Genomic DNA, 22,925 nt, shown 5'->3' with positions numbered 1-22,925 from the left:
AATGGAAATGTTTTAACTTTAAATCATTTTTAGTAAGCATGAGAAAATACATGTTTCAAGTTTCAAGTTTATTAAAAGATTTTTTAAACCGCTTAATCAGGTTTCTAAGCGGTGTACAATATAAAATTACATAAAAACATATTAAAATGTAAAAACATATAAAAACAAGGGATACTGGATAAAATCTCGGCGAGAGGGAGAATTAGAAGGCCTTGAGCATGCGCAGATGCATGCTCAAGGCCGGCAGAGGCTGGAAGATCTTCTAGTGGCACCGGCACGTCCTGTGGGCTGCGTGCCGGTGCCAGACAGGGGGTAAGTTCGTGTTTGGGTGGGAGGTGCTGGTTTGAGCAGAGGAGGTGGTGCCAGTTCACACGGGGGGGGGGGGGGCCTTTACGAGCGGGGGGGAGGTGGAGCAGCGCCGCTGGCTTCGGGGGAGAACGTATCAAAGCGAGTTTCCATTATTTCCTTTGATATCGAGTATTTTGGTTTACGAGCATACTTCTGGAACGAATTATGCTCGTAAACCAAGGTTCCTCTGTATAAATAAACAATCAATAATAAATTGAAACAATTTCAATTTCAACTACCACATTGTATCTTACAAACCCATTGCTCACCACCCACCCAATTTCCTGATTAAATAAGCATATGAATATAAGAAATAAAAATAGGAAATGTTTTAAATAAATAAGTTCCAATATAGCATTTTATTATTTTTTTTAGGGTTGGGTCCTATACATATGAATGAGGTACAGTGTACCGGCTTGGAAAAGTCCATCACTGACTGTGGATTCAACATTCAGTCCCTGGGATGCAACCACGAGGAAGATGCTGCTGTGAGATGTAACATCCCAGTCATGGGCTTTCAGAAACAGGTTAGACCCTCTAAAACCCAAAAGTACCAGTACCACCACGTGCACGTAATTCAAAATTAATTTATATTGACATGGTATTATAAAGAAGCACTTGTGATTTACAGAGATTAGTAGAAATCTGGAATGCTCTTATGGAGTCTGTTATAGGGGAAAACATCCTCCAGGGATTCAAGACAAAGTTAGACAAGTTCCTGCTGAACCAGAACGTATGCAGGTAAGGCTAGACTCAGGGCACTGGTCTTTGACCTAAGGGCCACCGTAGGTGCGGACTGCTGGGCTTGATGGGAGTTATGATCGACAAGTCTTTGAAGCCGTCCATGCAATGTGTGGCGGCGGCAAAATGGGCGAACAGAATGCTAGGAATGATAAAGAAGGGGATCACGAACAGATCAGAGAAGATTATCATGCCGCTGTACCGGGCAATGGTGCGCCCTCACTTGGAGTACTGCATCCAGCACTGGTCGCCGTACATGAAGAAGGACACGGTACTACTCGAAAGGGTCCAGAGAAGAGCGACTAAGATGGTAAAGGGGTTGGAGGAGCTGCCGTACAGGGAAAGATTAGAGAAACTGGGCCTTTTCTCCTTCGAACAGAGGAGATTGAGAGGAGACATGATCAAAACATTCAAGGTACTAAAGGGAATAGACTTAGTAGATAAGGACAGGTTGTTCACCCTCTCCAAGGTAGGGAGAACGAGACGGCACTCTCTAAAATTGAAAGGGGATAGATTCCATATGAATGTAAGGAAGTTCTTCTTCATCCAGAGAGTGGTAGAAAACTGGAATGCTCTTCCAGAGTCTGTCATAGGGAAAAACACCCTCCAGGGATTCAAGACAAAGTTAGACAAGTTCCTGCTGAACAAGGACGTACGCAGATAGGGCTAGTCTCAGTTAGGGTGCTGGGCTTTGACCAAAGGGCCGCTGCGTGAGTGGCCTGCTGGGCACGATGGACCACTGATCTGGCCCAACAGTGGCAATTCTTATGTTCTTATGATTTTCTTTTCAATGATGACAAGGATGCAGTCGAAGAGGTAAAACTATAATCTTCAGGTTTTGGATATATTAGGATTTTGCTATTCTGCCCATTATATGAAACATCTAGGCAGCTTACAGTCTAAAAAATGTACAAGGATGTGAAGGGGTAGGACACGACATGGCAAAAGGAAATGAAGGGCAAGAACTATACACTGGTACCTTGGATTACCAGCATAATCCGTTCCAGGAGCATGCTCGTAATCCAAAATGCTCGTTTATCAAAGCGAGTTTCCCCATAGGAAATAATGGAAACTCGTTTTGATAGGTTCCCACCCCCCCCCCGAGGCCAGCAGCGCTGCTCCCCCCCCCACGAGAACCGGCATAGCTCCCCCCGAAAGCCCCCCCCCGTGAACCGGCACCCTCCCCCCGCGATCCGCACCCCCCCACCGCCATCGGGCACCCCCCCGCCGCGACCTGAGGTCCCCCCAACCCACCCGAACCCTCTTCTTACTTTGCTGTAGCCTCCGCAGCGGCACCGGCACCAGCATGTCCTGTGTGTGGTGCCGGTGCCTGAAGATCTGCTTCCTGTGCTGGGCCTTGAGAGTTCACGTTCGACGTGAGAGTTCACGTTCGACGTGAACTCTCAGGCCTTGAGCATGCGCACATGCTCAAGGCCCAGCACAGGAAGCAGATCTTCAGGCACCGGCACCACACACAGGACATGCTGGTGCCGGTGCCGCTGCGGAGGCTACAGCAAAGTAAGAAGAGGGTTCGAGTGGGTTGGGGGGACCTCAGGTCACGGCTGGGGGGTGCCCGATGGCAGCGGGGGGGTGCCCAATGGCGGCGGGGGGTGCCGGATCGCGGGGGGGGGGGGCTCGCAAATCAAAGCGCGCTCGGTTTCCGAGGCGCCGATTTTGCGAATGTTTTGCTCGTCTTGCAAAACACTCACAAACCGGTGCACTCGTAAACCGAGGTACCACTGTAATTCAAATAGGACAGTAAAGACAATACATGAAGAAGTCATTCAGGTTCTCCTCAGCATGGATAAATAGTTATGTATACGTATAAGCATCCAAAAATAAAAATGGGGTCCTTTTATTAAGGCCCGCTAACTGATTTAGTGAAAGCTAAAGATTAGCACGTGCTAAATGCTAATACATCCATTATATTCTATGGGCGCCTTAGCATTTAGTGCGCTAAATCAGTTAGCATGTCTTAATAGAAGGACCCCCAATGAGAGAGGAAATTCCAGAATTGCCTTCTGGATACCACACATAAAGGAGGGAATTATCACACTGGACATAGAGCACACATACACTTTAGCCAGTCTTAAAGCATTTACGCTGAAGCTTGCTGTGCTACTCACAGTCACCTATTTATTCTGTGGGTAGGACTGTGTTGTAAAAGTTTACTCAGATTTGAAAATACCATATTTCTGCTCTGAGCAAAATGTTTTCCAAGTTTCAAGGTTCCGAGTTTATTTAAAATTTGCTATTCCACTTATTCAAGCTTCTAAGTGGAGCACAATAAAAACAGGGGCAATACATAAAATATATTTCATATATACAAGATAAGATTAGTAAACAAACATGACAGACATACTGGAATAGTAGGAAAAGGGGAAGAAAACAAAGAAGTGAAGTACAAATGGAAGGGAGAACCTGTCAAAGATTAGGGGAAATGTATGCTGTGCGTCCTCCCCAAAAGTACTGTACATACTAGTAAGTATATACAGAAACCAGCACACAACCTTACCTGTCACATGATCAGTGAATCTCTGCCTCAGCACCCTGAGGTTGTGGTTTCAATCCCTTGTGACCCTGGGCAAGTCACTCAATCCTCTGTGACCCTAGGTATTGTAGTTAGATTGTAAGGTATATAAGAAATGTAAATAAATAAAATAGAGAATAATGCACACTACTTCAAAATTCACATATGGGGATGCAGAAAACTTTCAAATATATACACAATAATTATTACCACATGAGATCTATATAAATTGATATCAGGACCATCAGAGGTAAAATTCTCAAGGCTGTGTCAATGAGAAAGTAAGTTCGCCAAAAACTTTTCATCGGTCCGATTTTTAGTACTTAATCCCAGTAATATAATTGTTAGGTGGAATTTCCTATTCATAAGACTATTTCATTACTGAATCTAATTCAACTTATCTTAGATCGCATTGGGGAAGCGCAGTCAGCCAACACAAATTTGTGTTTCACCAAGATAGGCTGTTTCAAGGCAACTTCCCCCTTACAAATTGTGCTTCCCTACACTCCCACAGTGCTCATTGATCCCCCCTTACACCCACAAAGATGAGAATATAAACGTACATACCTGTCTCCAGAGCATCAACACCTGGTATAGAAGAACATAGTACAGCTGCACACAGGGGTGGAAGGGGACGTATACAGATGGACTAAACACTGGTTGGCAGGCAGAAAGCAAAGGGTTGGAGTGAAGGGCCACTACTTGGACTGGAGGAGGGTCATGAGCAGTGTTCCGCAGGGGTCGGTGCTCGGACCGCTGCTGTTCAATGTATTTATAAATGACCTGGAAACGGGGACGAAGTGTGAAGTTATAAAATTTGCGGATGACACCAAACTCTGTAGCAGGGTTAGAACAGCGGAAGAATGTGAAGACCTGCAAAGGGACCTAAACAAACTGGAAGAGTGGGCAAAAAAATGGCAAATGAACTTTAATATAGAGAAATGCAAGGTCATGCATATAGGGAAAAAGAACCCGATGTTCAGCTACAAAATGGGGGAATCAGTGCTAGGGGAAAGTAACCTTGAAAAAGACTTGGGTGTGCTGGTGGATACAACAATGAAATCAACGGCACAATGTGCAGCAGCCTCAAAGAAAGCAAACCGAATGTTGGGTATTATTAAGAAGGGTATTACAACAAGGACGAAGGAAGTCATCATGCCGCTGTATCGCGTGATGGTGCGCCCGCATCTGGAGTACTGTGTCCAGTATTGGTCACCGTACCTCAAGAAGGACATGGCGATACTTGAGAGGGTTCAGAGAAGAGCGACGGAAATGATAAAAGGTATGGAAAACCTTTCATACGCAGACAGGTTAGAAAGGCTGGGGCTCTTCTCCCTGGAAAAGTGGAGACTCAGAGGAGACATGATAGAGACTTTCAAGATCATGAAAGGCATAGAGAATGTAGAAAGGGACAGATTCTTCAGCCTATTGGGAACCACAAGAACAAGGGGGCACTCAGAGAAATTGAAAGGGGATAGGTTTAGAACCAATGCTAGGAAATTCTTTTTCACTTAGAGGGTGGTGGACACCTGGAATGCGCTTCCAGAGGTTGTGATAGGACAGAGTACACTACCAGGTTTCAAAGAAGGATTGGATAAATTCCTGAAGGATACAGGGATTGAGGGATATAGATAGAGGTAGAGATAGGTTATGAAAGGAGATAGGTTATGAAAGGGTATAGATAGAAGGACAAGGGGGATTAAAGGGTTTAGACAAGGATCACCTTACAGGTAGGTATGCCACTGTGCAGTCATAAGGGCTATTGGGGTTGAAGACAGGTAGGTATAGTGGGTTTGGTGGGGGCTCACTAAAACCTATAAGGAAGTTCTGGTGAGATGTTTATCTGGCACCCTTTATGTGAAGTTCACAGCAGTGCCCTCTCATGTGTCCCACTGCTCTGTTGCCAAGTCTGGGTAGCCTGTCAATTACAGGACTAGCCCCTCCCTTGTCCAAATTTGGTCTTGTTCTGGGCATTTGGGACTTGGACAAAATTTTGTCAGCCTTGTTGTTCCAATGGTCTGAATGTCCAGATAGAGGATAAAAAATAAAAAATAAATTTCTAGACATGTTGTGGTTTGCCTTTCAAAAATAGGCATTTTCTTACTGCTGACTTTGGACATCTAGTGCCATACTTCCAAATCGGACTTAGACATATGTTTTGAAAATGCCTCTCCATGTGTGTTATTTTACAGTCCAATATATTGTGAGTGCAGAACTTTAATTGTGTATGTTTCCCATTTCCCACAGTACACGTCCCCCTCTATATTTGTGGTTTCATTAACTGTGGTTTTGGTTATTCGCGGTTTTTCATTGCAGGCTCCGCCCCCAAATTTACATTACAGGAAATCGCTGCTCCCAGCGTTACACAGAGAAAATCGATCCTACCAGTGTTCTGTAGGGTTGCCTTGAGGCTTTGCAAATGATTTTAGGTCTGGTAAAAGGCATTACTCATGGCAGCTGCTGGCCGAGGTGTGTAAACTGACAGTGTCGGTGAGCTTGGGCTCCCTCGTACTTGCCTTGCTGGCCCTGCTTTTCTAAAAGGCTTTCTTGTGTGTTGGTGAAGAAAGCTGGTGGGCAAACGTTCGCTTGTTACCGAATGATACATGCATTGGCCATCATTGTCGGCCTCTAAATAGAGTCGGGAAGAGCAAAGTGAATTGATTTTCATCTGTTGATAATGGTGAGGGTTCATCGTCAGATCTCTCAGGGAGCAGGGAGCAGGAAATCTCTGCTCCCAGCGATGCACAGAGAAAATCAGGCTATTCGCGGTTTTGTGTCTTTTCTAGGATTTTTTATTTGCGTTTTTTCTGTATTTGCGGCCATGCTATTCCCCTATCACTGCGAATACGGAGAGGGACATGTACAAATGAGAATTCCCTTTTCTAGAAACCGTCTAGATTCTCTTAATTGTATTGACTGCTCTTAAGAGCCACCTGGATTCTCAGCTTTCTCTAGTGCAGTGGTTAAAGCTACAGCTGCATTACCTTAAGGTTGTGGGTTTAAATCTATGCTGCTCCCTGTGACCCTGGGCTCGTCACCTCATCCCTTTATTGCCCCCAGGTACATTAGATAGATAGATTGTGAGCCCACTGGAACAGACAGGGAAAAATGCTTGAGTACCTGAATAAATTCATGCAAACTGTTCTGACCTCACTTGAGAGAACGGTATAGAAAATTGGATAAATAAATAATTACTCTCTCAGATTTGATGGTTTGAAGATACTTGGGTTTTCCTTGACTTATGCAGCTAAATCCTGTAAAACAGGGGTGTCAAAGTCCCTCCTCGAGGGCTGCAATCCAGTTGGGTTTTCAGGATTTCCCCAATGAATATGCATGTGATCTATTTGCATGCCTGCTTTCATTGTATGCTAATATATCTCATGCATATTCATTGGGGAAATCCTGAAAACCCGACTGGATTGCGGCCCTCGAGGAGGGACTTTGACACCTCTGCTGTAAAACATCTGTATTATATTATCCTTCCTCAAATAAAAGATTTGAGCAATGCAATTATAAGCAAAACAGTCTGACTTCTAAATCATTATAGGCCCTGGCTGCATGGTGTTTGTATAATAATTAGTTGGCAGAGCTGCCAAAGGAATGAAAAACACAGATAATGCTTTTTGATTAAAATCTTACATTTCTGAAATACTCTGGAAGGCACAGCTAACCAAAGAGTCTTCCCAAGGGTATTATTCAACTTGAAATAAATAGCTTAAAACATGGGATGGCCATGACAAGCAGGAATTTTTATTTAGACCCAGCAATTTCCTAATATTCCTCTACTTAACAGCTCAGTCAGAACCAGGTCTGGGCTCCAATGACATTTTATTTCTCCTCCTAACTTACTTTAGTGCAGTCTTTGCTGTGACGGTCTTCTGCCGAGGGTCAAGCACCTGCAACATGGGCTTCACATATGGCCTGTAGATGGCACCATTGTGCAAAGGCTGTGACACCCTCCTCTCTGGGGTTCTCTGCATTGCTTTCTCAACCCTGGCAGACTGAGGGATCAAATGGCGTGAGCAGGGAAATGTGTCCAGGTGCTTTCACCCACTAAAACAGCCTAAGAAAAGCAGGATCTTAGGGCCAGATTTTCAAAACAGCAATGTTCGTGGCAGCCATCTAAAAAAGTGGGGTAGATCGTGTGTCAATCACTCAATGGTGCCGTTTCATGGCCACAGCAAAGATAGGCGCCGGAAATGTGAACATTTCAAGAGATATGCAGGAGGGGGGAGGGGACGCTCAAGTGATGGGGAAGAGTTGGGAGGTGTCCAAAGAGTGGGGAAGGGCAGTAGAGTGGAAAAGAGTGGTGGAGGCACACGGTGCGGCGATGCCAGGTGCTACTGCTCCAGCCATCAACCTACCTCACTATGTCACTGGATGGGGCTGCCGCAAATGCTTTGTAGATATCTGCTAGTTCTATATTTGTTATGTAATAAGGTTTTCCTGTCTGGGTCCTTGTTACATGTAGGGGATTTTTTTTTTTTAGCTCAGTACTGTTCCTTATAAGTAGATCAGGAGGAAGGGGAGCTAAAATAGTGAAGTTAAACAGGCAACATTGTTCAGAAAATGATTGAATGAGAAAGTGACGTTAGAGGGAGAGCTGAGGCCAGCACGAGCAGCAAGTAGGAGATGCTACTTGCTGCCGGTGAAGGTTTGAAGAGGTGAATGGAAGGACATGCACGGTAGGTATGGCATGGATGAGTGCGGGGGCATACGGCAGGGAAGAATTCAGGGGGAGGGACACACAGTACAGTGTAGCTTGGCGCCACCTCCCCAGTGCCTCCTTCCCTCGCTATGCTGCTGCTAATATCTCACAACGGTAATTGCAAGTCCAATTGCAGATATACAATTCACGCTCAGTGCGCTTCTTCCCAGAACCCAACTTTAACCAAGCTATAGAGAATTAAACCTGTCATGGCACAGCTTGGAGTCCAAAAAGTGTAGTTACTTACCTGTAACGTAGGTTCTCCATGGACAGCAGGATAGTCAGCCACATATGGGTGTTGTCCCAACAGCCCCCAATTTGCGCAAATTGGAAGCTTTTGGGACAACACCCATATGTGGCTGACTCATCCTGCTTGTCCTAGGAGAATCCATAGTCTGAGGGAAGCCGGCTTTGACACAGCCAACGGAGGGAGCGAATGGTATGTCTATCAAGGAAGTTGCACACTGAGCCAAGACCAGAAAGCAATTCCCCGGCAGCCTCAGGTCAGGTCAGAGTCCCTGGTGCCATTGCTCTCATTTTTATTGCAAAAAGACACTAAGGCATTAGGAATGAGCACTAGATTGCAGATGAGTGTAGAAGCATCCAGATAGACTCAAATGTGACCACAAATGTGACCACAGCAAATGTTTGTGTGGATTGGGAACATCAGAGCACTGTGGCTGAGTCCAATTGCTTGCAAACTTCTGGATGTAATCCAGGTTTGGCTGTCCTCAACTTTCTTCTGTCATTGATTTTGATGCAATTTGGGAGGCTGTTTCTAAGCTAAGTAAACTTTTTTTTAATTTTTTTAATATCATCTTTATTAAGGAGTCAACAGAGAACAAAAACAAGATCCTTCATAGAGCATACATTACTAGGGAGGGGGTGCCAGAATGAGATTATGGGATGATCCAAAGTGCAGTAAACAAGCTACCGGTACATTCCTGCACTCCTTTGAGTAAACTTTATTTCCACATATTAATGAGCTTCCTCAGAAGCTGAGGAAGCTGGAAGATACAATGGCCTGGCATGCTTTTGAATTAGCTCAGGTTTCTGGTCAAGTAAATGATATTGAAGTGTCTGACTTCAATTAAGCAGTTACACACAACTCTGTGTAAGGATGCTTCTGCTATTTAAGACTGAAGCTGTGGAGAATTCAATGCAAAGTTGTAATATTCATATGTTTTTATCTGACAGATGCGTTTAAGAGGTGGCCGCACGCCTAACGAAGGCCGGGTTGAGATCCTGGTGGAGAGGAATGGAACTCTGATATGGGGGACAGTCTGCAGTGAAGGCTGGGGGACTGTGGAAGCTATGATAGTCTGTCGTCAGCTAGGGCTGGGTTTTGCCAATCATGCATTTCAGGTAGGTGCTTTGTTTCTCCCTCTCTTTTGCAGGGATGTTTTCTATGTCAATTCTGCATGATGTCATATAGCTGAATCCAATTCAAAGATAGTATAATCCATTTGATAGGAACATTGTAGCCAGTGGTATAGCAGCTTCTCTGGCCTGCTGCTTGCACTGGCAATAGCTTTCCCTCTGATGTCACTTCCTGGCCCCAAAACCAGGAAGTTTATTTATTTTATTTATTTATTTATTCCTTTTTCTATACCATTCTCCCAGGGGAGCTCAGAACAGGTTTGCATGAATTTATTCCTGTACTCAAGCATTTTCAGAGGGGAGCCAGACCGGCGCAAGCAGCAGGCTGCAAAAGTTGTTCAAGCTGGTCAAGATTTAAACAGGTATAGGGAAAAGGGAGGGCATGAGCATGGTTTGTGTGTGTGTGGGGGGGGGGGGCAAGGTGGAGAGTTGTTGGCACCCCCACCAAGATGGCTCCTGGTGTGGCCACATACATCCCCACCCCCGCACCACCCTTACTATACCACTTATTCTAGCCAATTTTCAAAGCAAGTTAACCAGCCACAAATGGATGCCAACCGGTGACTATTGATTCATTTTCAGTGACTTAACCAGTCATCCTCAATGAAAAGGACTGGTAACCGCTAAATTTAAAGTTGGCTATTTTGGGGGCATTCTGGGGGCAAAGTCCAGTTAGGTCCTGATATTCAAACCTAACTGGCCAGGTTTAGCACAAAAATAGGACCACATAAATAGCTGCGCTATCTTTATGCAATAACCTATGGCTGGTTATGTCTGAATATTAACTGGTCTTGTGTTAGCCAGCTTTTAAAAAAACAAAACCCAGAAATTCAATGCCACAGACTGCACAGGGCCCAGCATTGAATTTCTGGTTTAAGCATCGATGGAATACAAAAAATGCTGTCTGCTGCCAGCTGAATATCAGCTGGAACTTGTTTATTTCGTGCACATGCTTAAAGCAAAAATCTATCAAACTGTACAGCTATATTGCAATCTAGTGCTGTATATGGTAGAATATGTCCAAGAGCATCAGGAGAATTTAGGAGATCTGGTGGTTGCAACGGAGGTGTTAAAACGTTCTCAGCCCAACCAAGAAGAGAATGATATGGATTTTGGTTCAATCAATGTACCGTAAATGTACCAGAGACTATAGTTGAGCAGGTATCAAAAGATACGGAGAAAAGACCGCAGTGTTCCTAGAGAAAAGAACTCAGGGAACTACTATGACAACTACAAAATTGTCATAGAAAACACATCCTTGGTCTAAGAAAAACTCCGTTCAATAAATCTAGTATCACAAAAACATATTTCTAAAATTCTTTACATAAGAAAAAACCTGCACTTAGCTTTAACAGTATCTTTCTGTCCTCTGGTATGGGCAAGATCACTACAGCGCAGTGAAAAAAATCACCCGGTACTGTTTCTGTCAATGTAACGTTGCACAGGAGACAATCATGAAATTCCCGACAATCATGCTGCATCAGGGGAATTTGTTTGAAAAATAAGCTGCTGCTTCAAAGATCCTTTTCTTAGAGAGGATCTTTGAAGCAGCAGCTCATTTTTCAAACAAATCGAACATGATTTAACCTTTACTGCGGGCCAGATAATTACAAATTTGCACTTAAGTTGGCCCTCTGGCAGACATTTTTTTTTACCCAGTCGGCTACCAGCACCGCGTCAGCTGTAAGTTCTCGCAGGATGCATTGCGCCATGCATTGCACTGACGAGACATTCTTCACTGTGGGTACCGTGGCAGCGACAGTGCTCCCGCCACAGTCGGCATGACTACAGCTTTCTACTGCTTCTAATTCATTTGCTCACCTTCATTTATAAGGGTCAGTGGTATTATAATGGAGTATATTTAATTGTTCTTTATTTGTTCTTCGTACATTGTAATGCCTTTTCTTTGTTTTATCATTTGATAAAAAATAAATTCTTATTAAAAAAAAGCAAAGAAAGAAAGAGTTGCATGCACTCCCAACATTGACTGAAATTTTTCCCATTTGTATTCATGATAGGTATCCTGAAATACTGACTAATAAGATGTAGCTCATAGGGAACATTAGACTAAGAAAAGTGAGGGGGGGGTTTGTTGTGCTGCCTGTGATGTCACACTTATCTTCGATCCACACAGCCCAATATTTGTTATCTGTTGCAGTTCCATCTGTATGGGAAGAGTAGCCTAGTGCTTACTAGTGCTGCCCGATTCGTGATTGAGTGAATCGATTCGAATCGATTCGTTTATACAAAAAAAAAAAAAAAAAACTCACCGATTCAAGTCGGCCTCCTTGCTAGAGGGGCTTTTCTTCTGCCGCTGGAGTTCGTCCATCTAATGTAACTTCCGGTTTTTCAAAACCGGAAGTAACATCAGAAGCAAGGACTTCGGCAAAGGGAGGCTAAAAAGTAATAGCAATTTTAAAAAATAGTAATAATGAAAGGTCCAGAGAAGTGTGCATTTTGTTTCGGGCCATTTTCCATCCCGGTTTGATATCTGATCATCCCCCCTCTCCCTTTGAGGTAAGAGCGGATTATGGGGGCGGGGGAGAATATGTCTGCCCCCCTCACGGCATAAGCCCGAGAACTGTGTTAGCGATCGCCCTCCACCTGCAGTGGCTGATCCCAGCAAAAGTGAAAGAGGAGGGACCCAGGGAGGGGGGCAGCTGAAGATCCCCCCCGATGCGCGAGGATATTGCCTTTGGCAAATGCTGAGCTGACATGTATCGACCAGCTCTGATGTTGGCCGGCGGACTGGGCTTTCCCCAGCAGAACCTAGTCTGCATGGTGGTGTGGGAGTGGCTCAACGAGCATGGCCTCTGGCGACCTGCTCTCTCTTCCTCCCTACATCTCTCCTCACATACAGGCCTTAAAGATCACTGGTATAGACATTTTAGGGTGGCTGGAGAGGAAAGCAGGCAAATCAGGTATTCTCTGCTTGTCCTTTACTTGGAAAGGTTTGAAATACAAGGCAAATATAATTCTGTTGTGGGGAGGGGAGTGGGTTTTTTGTTTTGGGGCAAATTCTAATGCTTATGTACATAGTGAGAAAAAAGGCCTTTTCTACTTTTGTTTGAAGATGTAAATCACAGCAGATAAAGACAAAGATGGACAAGTTCCTGCTAAACTAGAACATATGCAGGTGAGGCTGGACTCATTTAGAGTTCTGGTCTTTGACCTGGGAGCCGCCGCGTGAGCGGACTGCTGGGCACAATGGACCACTGATCTGACCCAGCAGTGGCAATTCTTATATCCCACCCTTAATGCATGCTAGCAAGAGAAAGCGCTGACTGTTCCCCCCTGCGCGCGTGATCCCAGATGCAGAAAGCAAACATGACTCTCCCTCCCCCTGGTTCTGACCTGCAGTTTTCTCACAGCCCAGGCCAACCGCACGGTTTTCAACCAGACACAGCGCTGATTCAGTGCCAGTGAAACGGAGGCCATTTAGGCTGCCAATTCTGCTTTTCAGTGTGCTTTGCTCTTGTCTCTCTTCCTGTTGGCTACAACATGCAGGAGCTGCTCCTCGCTCCAGCTCCAGTCAGGCCTAAGCAAAGGGCTTGGGGTCCTCAGGGTTGGGAGTCTTTAGTTGAACCATCCTCACCACCCTTCGCGATTTTGATAATTAAAGTAAAAAAAACAAAACTGCATGAGGCTGCCAGAAATCTCAGATTGGTCTGAAGGATTCACCCTGTACCTGGATAACTTGATAGGTCACATGCTCTTTCTTCACTAGGGTGAAGGGGGAAGATGGATGGTGGAGGGGGGATGGACTTGGGGGAGATTATGGAGAGGGGAGATGGACTTCGGGTAGTTCATAGAGAGATGAACTTGGGGGAGATCATGGAGAGGAGATATGGGGGAGGGATGGAAGAAATAATGGATCTAAAAACAGGAGAGGGAGAGAGATGGTGGACAATGGGATTTAGGGAGGGAAGGAACAGAAGGAGAGAAGTTGGACACAAGGGATGGAGTAAAGGGGTGTATAGATAAAGGATAGGAGGGTAGTTGTGAAGAGAATGGGGTAGTGGGGAAGGAGGGAGAGATGCAGGATGAAAGGGTAGTTAAGAAAAGGAGATGGTGAATCTGGGGATGGTGGGGTCCATCGCTAGAGCTGCGAGGATGAAAACAAAAAAGGAAAGAATGCAAACCTCCGGGGGAGGGAGGGAAAACAGAAGGGGAGGACAGAGATGGAAGATGGATGGTTAGCACAGAGAAAGAAGGAGACCCTGGCAAGCATGTTATCAGAAGACAACCAGAGCGTGGGACCAACCTGATTTAAATAATGACCAGACAACAAAAGGCAGAAAAAATAATTTTACTTTTTGTTTTGAGATTACAATATGTCAGATTTGAAATGTGTATCCTGCCAGAGCTGGTGTTAGACTGCAAATGTAAGCTAGGATTTAAAGAGAAAGGAAAAGTATTTTTTGTTTACACCACAGCGCCATTGTGGGTAGGAGAGGGCAAAGGGGGTGAAGAGGCTATAAAATAAACCCACTAGGATGTTTTTTTAAAAAACACCCAATTGGGCAGGAAAATCGAATCAAATCGAAAAATCGATTCAATAGGCTGAATCGAATCGAATCAAAATATTTTTTCCTGAATCGGGCAACACTAGTGCTTACTGCTATGGCCTTAGAATCATGGGAACTGGGTTTAATTCCTAATGCATTCCTTGTGAGCCCAGGCAAGTCACTTAACCTCTATTGCCCCAAGTACATTAAAAAAAAAAAAGATTGTGAACCTATAAGGTTGGAGAGGTTGTAACTCTATATTTCTACTAATACTAAGGGGTCCTTTTATTAAGGTGCACATTTAGCGTGCGCTAAATCAGTTAGCGTACCTTCAAGTTTCAAATTTATTTGAAATTTCTTATACCACCTAATCAAACCTTTTAGACGGTGTACAAAAATGTTAAAACCATCTAATAATTAAAATACAGTTTAAAAACACACAACAGCACTAGGGAAAATACTAACTTTTAAAGACTAAAAAAAATAAATAAATTTACAAACAGAGACAAAAGGGAAAGAAGGGCTAGAACTACAATATGTAAAGAGAAAGAAAACATGTAAGGGAAAAAAAACAATAGGGAGGGGAACAGGTAGTAAGAATCCTTCTAGGTACTAGGTCGTCCTTAAAAGGACAGTTAGATTTCAAAAGCGTCAAGGAAGAGGAATGTCTTTAATTTCGACTTAAAGTCTGTTAGTGTAAGTTTTTCGCGTAGGTAGTTTGGGATACTGTTCCAAAGAGAGGGGGCATTAACAGAAAAAAATTGTAGACCTTAATGTATTTATATGTTTCAGAGATGGGATCGTGAGAAGGTTTTGAGCTGTAGATCGTAAAGTCCTTGTAAGGGTTCTGGCTAAGTATCTTAATAAAAAATTCAGCCCGCAACTTAGCCTATGTTTTAGATTTCTGCCCCCTTACGTGATTGAGTTTGACACCCCTGGTCTAACCTATGGCTGTTATGAAGAGTGGCCCTGAAGAGACAAGATTTGTGTGAGGCTGGGGTTAGGGAAAGGCCACACATCCTCTTTTTATTGAAGAAAAATTCTGGTAACCCTTGTAACTGTGAGCCTGCCTGCCATTCTTCAGTGGCTAGTACTGTGCACTGGTCTGTGTTTACACAAAAGCCTAGTAACATAGTGCATGATGTCAGATAAAGATCTGCTGGTCCATCCAGTCTGCCCAACAAGGAAAAGCTACATCCTCCATACTGTACAGATTATAGTCATTTCAATATAAGATTTCTGTTTATTTATTTATATACCTGGGATCCTTTAAGAAAACCATCAAACGCTTGAGAATCGTACAGAATGCTGCCATTCGCCTCATCTATGATCTCAAAAAAATCAGATCATGTAATCCCTTATTACAGAAAACTGTACTGGCTGCTGATGGAGGCAAGGATCATCTTCAAATTTGCTTGTCTCTGCTTCAAAACCTTAACAGGCTCTTCCCCAATCTACGTGTCGGAACATTTTGAATTTTCAGGCCCCACCCGCACACGTAATACCTACCTGTTTGCCTTCCCGTCTTTAAAGGGCTGTATCTACAAGAGATTCCTTGATAGATCTCTGTCATTCCAAGCAGGCAAATGGAATAAATGTCTAACCACCCTCATTTCAAATTCACCCTCCTACCAAACTTTCAGGAAATCAATTAAAACCTATCCCTTTGATAAATGTCTTGTATCTCTGATATGCCTCTGGATATACCTGACTAATCCCGACTTGCTAAGCTAATCTGAATGTCTTGTATGTAACATCGCTGTCTGTGTACAGTCTCTTCCTCTGTAAACCGCTCTGAACTGTTGTGGTACTGCGGTATACAAAAATAAAGTTATTATTATTATTATTTACTTTAAAAAAAACAACCCACCAAACTAAAAACAATCACTTCTATCTTAAGGTTTGCAAAATGAAAATTTCAAGAGAAGCTGGACTTGTGGGGCAGTTTCCAGCATTTCTGATTTCTAGACTATGCCGGATCAACTATCACCCACTGTAGTCCACTCTGAATCACTCACCACCAAAGGGTTCTCACACTACAGTTTCCTGCTCTTCTGACCAGACTGCCAGATGTTCACAGATAAATGTGATTTGTTCTCTGGGCGCCGGGCCTAATTCAGCAGCATGTTTAAGTACGGAAACCGAAGGAAGGCCAAAAAGGAACCAGTACAGTGGAAAGCTTTAAGGTGTCTACATCTGTTTACTTTAGACTGATGTCAAAACTGGTTTTATGTACTTAAGAACTGAAGAGTTTCTACTGTAAGGAGATTGAAACGTAAACTAACTCTGGTGTTTTATGGAATGTAATAGGACCCTGTGGTTTTGGTTTGTTGCTTTCTGCAGTGCCTCTGTCTCCTCAATTCTTTCCTATCTGACTGGTAATTAGTAGGAAACATGTTTGTGTTTGTTCTTTTTCAAACAAATGGCATCAGGAGCATGCACTTAATGTTAGATGTCCCGATAGAACACGCTAAGTGCAAATTCTATAATGGCAATTAGGTAATTTATTGGATTTACAACCACTTTAGCCGAACTTGGCTGATGAACAAGGAGGAGGGTAAGTGAGCTGGAAGACAGCGATCAGTAAAGGGGGGAAAGAGTCGGGCGTGTGGCCAGGTAATTCCGGAGAGGGGGCGTTAGGGGGCTTGTTTGTTGAATAGATAAGTTTTGAGTGTTTTTCTGAAGTCGAGGTAAGTGGGAGCCTCGAGAATCATTTGGGCGATCCATAGGTTCATCTTGGCTGCTTGGAAGGCGAAGGTTTTGTCTAGGAATCTTTTAAGATGACAGAGCTTAAGCGAGGGGTAGGCGAACAGTTGAATTCTGCGGGATTTCTTGTTGGTGCAGTAAAGGTTAAAGAGGGGATTGATGTATCTTGGCGAAAGGCCATTTACCGATTTGTAGCAGAAGCATGCGAATTTGAAGAGCACTCTGGATTCGAAAGGCAGCCAGTGAAGTTGGTGGTAGAAAGGGGTGATATGTTCCCATTTCTTTAGTACAATTTTATAAGGCAGTAAATATCTATTATACTAAGGTTAATAATATAGATCGAAAATAACAAAAGACCTTAGATAACATATACTTTGTCCCGTTTAAGACCTCAGCGGTGCTAACTGTGAGAAATTTTCATTCACAGATTACAAGCACAAAAATCTTCATCGGTCATAATTTTTCATAGTTTTTTCTATATAAATAAATTTTTGAAAAAATACTCATCTCTTTATTAGAGAAGCATAGCAGGGGTTCTTCACCTATGCTTCTCTAATAAAGAGATGAGTATTTTTTCAAAAATTTATTTATATAGAAAAAACTATGAAAAATTATGACCGATGAAGATTTTTGTGCTTGTAATCTGTGAATGAAAATTTCTCACAGTTAGCACCGCTGAGGTCTTAAACGGGACAAAGTATATGTATATCTAAGGTCTTTTGTTATTTTCGACCCATTTCTTTAGGCCATAGATGAGGCGGACGGCGGTGTTTTGGATCACTTTTAGTCTCCTGGTGGTTTTCTTCGTGGAGTTCAAGTAAATAATATTATAGTAGTCTAGAATGCTGAGAATGGCAGATTGCACTAGAAGGCGGAATGAGGAGTCATTGAAGTATTTTTTTATGGTTTGGAGTTTCCAGAGTACCGCGAAGCATTTCCTGACGCTGAGGTCGGTGTGAGATTCTAAGGATAAATGTCTGTCCAGCGTAACACCCAGGATTTTTACAGTGTTTTCAAGGGGGAAAGGCCTTCCTTTCAGTTGGATTGTGGTGTCCTTGATTTTGTCATTGGGGGAGGCCAGAAAAAATTTTGTTTTGTCGGAGTTTAGTTTCAGCCTGAATGCTAGCATCCAGAGCTCAATCTGGTTGAGGATATTTGTAATGTAATCGAGTGTTTCGGGTGAGAAACTAGTAAAAGGGATGACTAGTGTGATATCATCTGCATAGATGAAAAATTTGAGTTTGAGGGTGTGTAGTAGGTTACCTAGGGAGGCTAGGTAGATATTGAACAGGGTGGGGGATAGAGGGGAGCCCTGTGGTACACCACAGGTGTTTTCCCAGCAGTATGAGAAAGCGTTGTTCTGGTGTACTTTGTATGATCTATTTTTTAGGAACCCCTGAAACCAGTTGAGGACCTGATCAGAGATACCAATGTGTGATAGACATTCCAGGAGTATCGTGTGGTCGACTAGGTCGAAGGCACTGCTTAGGTCTAGTTGTATAATCAATGCACTAGAGCCCTGACTAAAGAGTGTGTGGAGATGGTCAAGAAGGGTGGCTAAGATGGTTTCGGTGCTGTGTTCCATGCGAAAGCCAGATTGATAGTCGCTTAGGATGTTGAATTTTTCTAGGTATGTGGAGAGTTCTACCTTTACTGCCCCTTCTGCTATTTTGGTGAATAAGGAGATGCTTGCGATCGGTCTGTAGTTGGATGGGGAGTTTGGTGATTCTTTTGTGTTTTTTAAAATGGGTGTAATCATGATGTGACCTTGCTCTGGCGGGAAGATTCCTGCGGATAATAGGGAGTTAACCCATGTCATCATGTTTGCTTTGAAGTGGCTCGGGGCTGCTTTCATGATGTTTAGTGGGCATGTGTCCAATTTGCAGAAAGAGTGGTTGTATTTATTGTAGTAGGTATTAAAGGTTTTCCAGTCAATTGTTGAGAATTGTTTCCAGCTAAGGTTTGTTCTGGCTCCTGGGTCTGGTTTAATTATACCCGGGTCTGAGTTAGGTGTATTAGGGTCTGGGAGGATGGGGAACTGTTCGAGGGAATTGGTCTTGGTAGGTAAAGTTGATCTTAATCTTTGGATCTTGTTGTTGAAGAAGTCTGCAAGGGAGTTGGCAGTGAGAGTGGATTCTTCATATACATTTGTGAAGGTATCGATGTTGTAAAGGTCATTGACCAATTTAAATAGGTTACTGCTGTTGGTCTTAATGTTACCTATTTTGTGGGAGTAAATTTTTTTTCTTTTTTCGTTAATGAGGTTTTTGTAATTTTTTAGTTTTAGAGGTACCCTTTTTCCCCAATAAAAGGAGGAAAAAGGTTGACTCAAATATAAGCTGAGGAGGTGGGGGTATAACATTTATGTACCCTGACCTGCCAGGATCTGCACCCATCCCCCTCCCTGCCTTATCAGGCTCTCCACCCTTTCTCCCCTCCCTCCCTGCTCTGTCCTGACGTGCCAGGCTCTCCACCCTGTCCCCCCCTTCCTCCCTACCAAGCTCTGCACCCTGTCCCACTTCTCTGCCCTGTACCCTGTACCTCCTCTCTCCCGATGTCCTGCAGGCCTCCACCAAGCCTGCTGTATGACCTGGTGATTCAGTGGTAGGCCAGGACAGGATGATCCCTCCCGTTTCCTGTCCCAGCCAACTCTGACAATTTTTTTTTTTTTTTTACCTCCAGACCACTGGTGTACCGGGTAGGAGGGAGCTTTCTGCACTTCTGCCCCATGCTGAGCCCCTCCCTAAATGGCTGTCTTGACTTCTTGATGCCCATCGGTGTATCGGGCATGAGCGAGCTTTCTGCGCTCTCTGAATGGCTGACACCAGTTCTCATAAGTCCCACGAGAATTGGTGGCAGCCATTCAGCGAGCAGCTCAGCATGGAGCAGGAGCACAAAAAGCTCACTCCTGCCCAGTACACTGCTGGACCGCAAGAACTCGCAGCAGTCATTAAGAGGGGCTCAGTGTGTGGCAGGAGTGCTGAAAGCTCGCTCCTGCCTGGTACACCGCTGGATCACCAGAGATTCAAAAAGGTATGTGAGGGGAGTTAGGAGGGAGGCAAAAAAATTGTCAGTCGGCTGGGACAGGAGACGGGAGGGATTCCTCCTGTCCAGGCCCACCAGGTCATATGGCAGGCCCGCCAGTGGCATGCAAAAAGTCCAGGAGGGGGGTAGGTGGGCATTGACCCGAATATAAGATGAAATCTTCATTTTTGGGACTTTTTTGGGTCCAAAAATCTTGTCTTATATTCGTGTATATACTGTAATTGGCATTGTAATTGCCATACCATTAAAAACTAATTTAAAAAAATAAAAAATCATGAAACCTGGACTGGCACTTAGCAACGCCTAAGTTGAGGCACCTACTGATGCCTAACTATGCCTACCTTTAAAGTAGGCATGGGTTAGGGGCAGAGAATAGGTGTGGTATGACTTAGGCATCGCTAGGCGTCTGTGGTAGGCACCAGTAAATTAGGCCAGGAGAACCCCAGCTAGGGTTACCAGATGTCCAGGAAAACCCGGACATGTCCACTTTTTAGAGGACCATCCTGGCACCCAGATGGACTTTCCAAAACCCAGCATTTGTCCGGATTTTGGAAGGTCCTGATGAACTCTGACCGTGTTTGGAGGGCCTTTAAGCATGTGCGGATGTTGTCACACACATCTGAGCATGTTCCAAGCCCTCCAGACGGAGCTGGAGCTCGTCCGGAAGAAGAGAGGAGGCTTTGTGGGGGTAGGGTTGGGGGCGGAACTGTGTGGGGCTGGAGGAGGAACCAGGCAGGGCTGGGGCGGAACAGGGTGGGACTGGAGGCAAAATGGGTCGGGGTCATGTGGCCTGGGTTTCCCAGAGAAAAATATGGTAACCCTAACCCTAGCCTAATTATCAGTGCCTACCATTAGGATGCTTAGCGACGTCTAACTCAGGTTAGGTGCTGCTAAGCATGGTTCTGTAAATGGTGCCTTGCTGAGCAATGCTGATAGGCGCTGTTTATAGAATCAGGCCCTAAGGACTAAATTCTCCAAACGTCACTCCAAAGTTAGGCGGCAGTAGGCATCCTACCGCCATCTAACGAACCAATCAGGATGGACGTTTTATAAAAAGAAATGTAGGTGCCGTACTTAGGCGCCTGTTTCATGCTTACAGAGCTACATAGGAATGCCTAAGGTCGGCATGGGCTTAGCTTGTGCCGGAAGTGGCCATAGGCATCTGTAGGCATCCCTATGCATCTCCATAGGCACAAGACCGCCACCTTAAATGTAGGCCTTTAAAATGCTGGTCTACATTTAAGGCTCCTGTGTAAAAAATGATGTGATTCTGGATGCAGCATCTGCCGATGATTGACACACAAATCAAAGCAAATACATAGGTAGTGATATCACCTCTGGAATATAATATACAATAAAGTATCCCATAAGAATCAATTTTAAGATCAACATCCTTAATTTAATCAAAAAAAACATTTATAAAAAATCTATTTATTCTGTTTGTTTCGTCTTGTTTCATTTACTAGTCAAAAACAAATGTTTAAATAGTACCCAAAAGGGAAAGAAGCATCAGACTTCAGACTGGAAAGGGGTCATGGGGCCTCTTATAGCACATGCCATTTCAGTACCCACTTCACCGATCCTCATCTATTATAAGTCAATTAACAAAAAGATTATTTTGAAATATCTATTTCTAAATAACTCATTGAATCATGTATTATAAAAAAAAACATTGAAAAAATGTTCAAACAGACATCCAGTGTATAGTGATGTTTCTCAACCACAATACTACAAACGTGTTAGGCAACACTTATCTGTCCCACTGGACCCCAATGGAAGACTCCCGATGCTGACACATAGGAACAGTGGCGCTGCCCCGCCTAACTGCAGTCTTTCCCAATGCATATGCATGCACAAACTATTGCTATCAGGAAAGAACATATGAATAGCCTTACAGGGACAGACCAATGGTCCATCTAGCTCAGTACCCATCTTCACAGAGACCAACCAATCCAAGGCAAAAACCCAATTAATAGCAGCATTCCATGCCACTGATCCAGGGCAAATAGTGGCTTCTCCCATGTCTGTCTCAACAGCAGACTATGGACTTTTCCTCCAAGAAATTGTCCAAACCTTTTTTTTAAAACCAGTTACATTAACCATTTCCACCACATCCTCTGGCAATACATTCCAGAGCTTAACTATTCTCTGAATGAAAAAATATTTCCTTCTTTAAAGTATTACTCTGTAACTTCAAGTGTCCCCTAGCTTTTGTAAATCTTGATGCAGTAAAAAAATCAATCCACTTGTACCCATTCTACACTTCAGTCATATCTCTCCTCACCATCTTTTTTCTAAGCTGACGAGCCCTAACCTCTTTAGTATTTTCTCATATAAGAGGAGTTCTATCCCTTTTATCATCTTGGTCGCGGGGGGCGGGAGGGGTGGTCCGCCCCGGGTGCCAGCCCTGAGGGGGTGCTCCCGGCCTTGCAGTTCAGTCCCCCCCACCCCCGAAGGACCGCTCGCCCCACTGACCTTCCTGCACCACTTATGAAGTAGCCCGCAGCAGGATCGCGACGTCAGCGATCCCTGAGCTGCTTGGGCGCTGCTTCCTGTGCTGCGGTCCCGCCCCTCCTCTGATGTCAGAGGAGGGGTGGGACCGCGGCGCAGGAAGCAGCGCCTAAGCAGCGCAGGGATCGCTGACGTCGCGATCCTGCTGCGGCTGCTTCATAGGTGGTGCGGGGAGGCCAGGGGGGCGAGCGGTCCTTCGGGGTGGGTTGGGGCATCAGGCCTTCAGGGTGGGGCGGGCAGGCAGGCCTTCAAGGGGGGACAGGCCTTCGGGGGTGTGTGTGCAGACCTTCAAGGGGTGCAGGCCTTCAAGGGGGGAGGGACAGGCCTTCAAGGGGGGGCAGGCAGGCCTTCAAGGGGGGGACAGGCCTACAAGGGGGTGGGACAGGCATACAAGGGGGTGGGACAGGCCTTCAAGGGGGGGACAGGCCTTCGGGGGGGTGCAGGCCTT

At 44.5% G+C, this 22,925-nt stretch overlaps 1 protein-coding gene across 3 annotated transcripts in view; it reads left to right on the top strand.

The window, feature by feature from the left end:
- Positions 1 to 22,925, top strand: part of LOXL2 (lysyl oxidase like 2) — a 177,135-nt gene that overhangs the window by 106,067 nt on the left and 48,143 nt on the right. For all 3 annotated transcript variants that reach the window (XR_004539830.1, XM_033948229.1, XM_033948230.1), the window contains exons 7-8: positions 724 to 875; positions 9,525 to 9,692. Coding sequence is in view for 2 of the 3 variants with exons in the window: in XM_033948229.1 (XP_033804120.1) it covers positions 724 to 875; positions 9,525 to 9,692 (320 nt within the window). In the remaining variant the exon portion in view is untranslated. The remainder of the gene's footprint in view (positions 1 to 723; positions 876 to 9,524; positions 9,693 to 22,925) is intronic.

This window comes from Geotrypetes seraphini, chromosome 6, assembly GCF_902459505.1.
Source record: "Geotrypetes seraphini chromosome 6, aGeoSer1.1, whole genome shotgun sequence".
Taxonomy (NCBI): Eukaryota; Metazoa; Chordata; class Amphibia; order Gymnophiona; family Dermophiidae; genus Geotrypetes; species Geotrypetes seraphini.
Note: the sequence above shows the minus strand (reverse complement) of the source record. Positions and strands in the feature narration are given on the sequence as shown.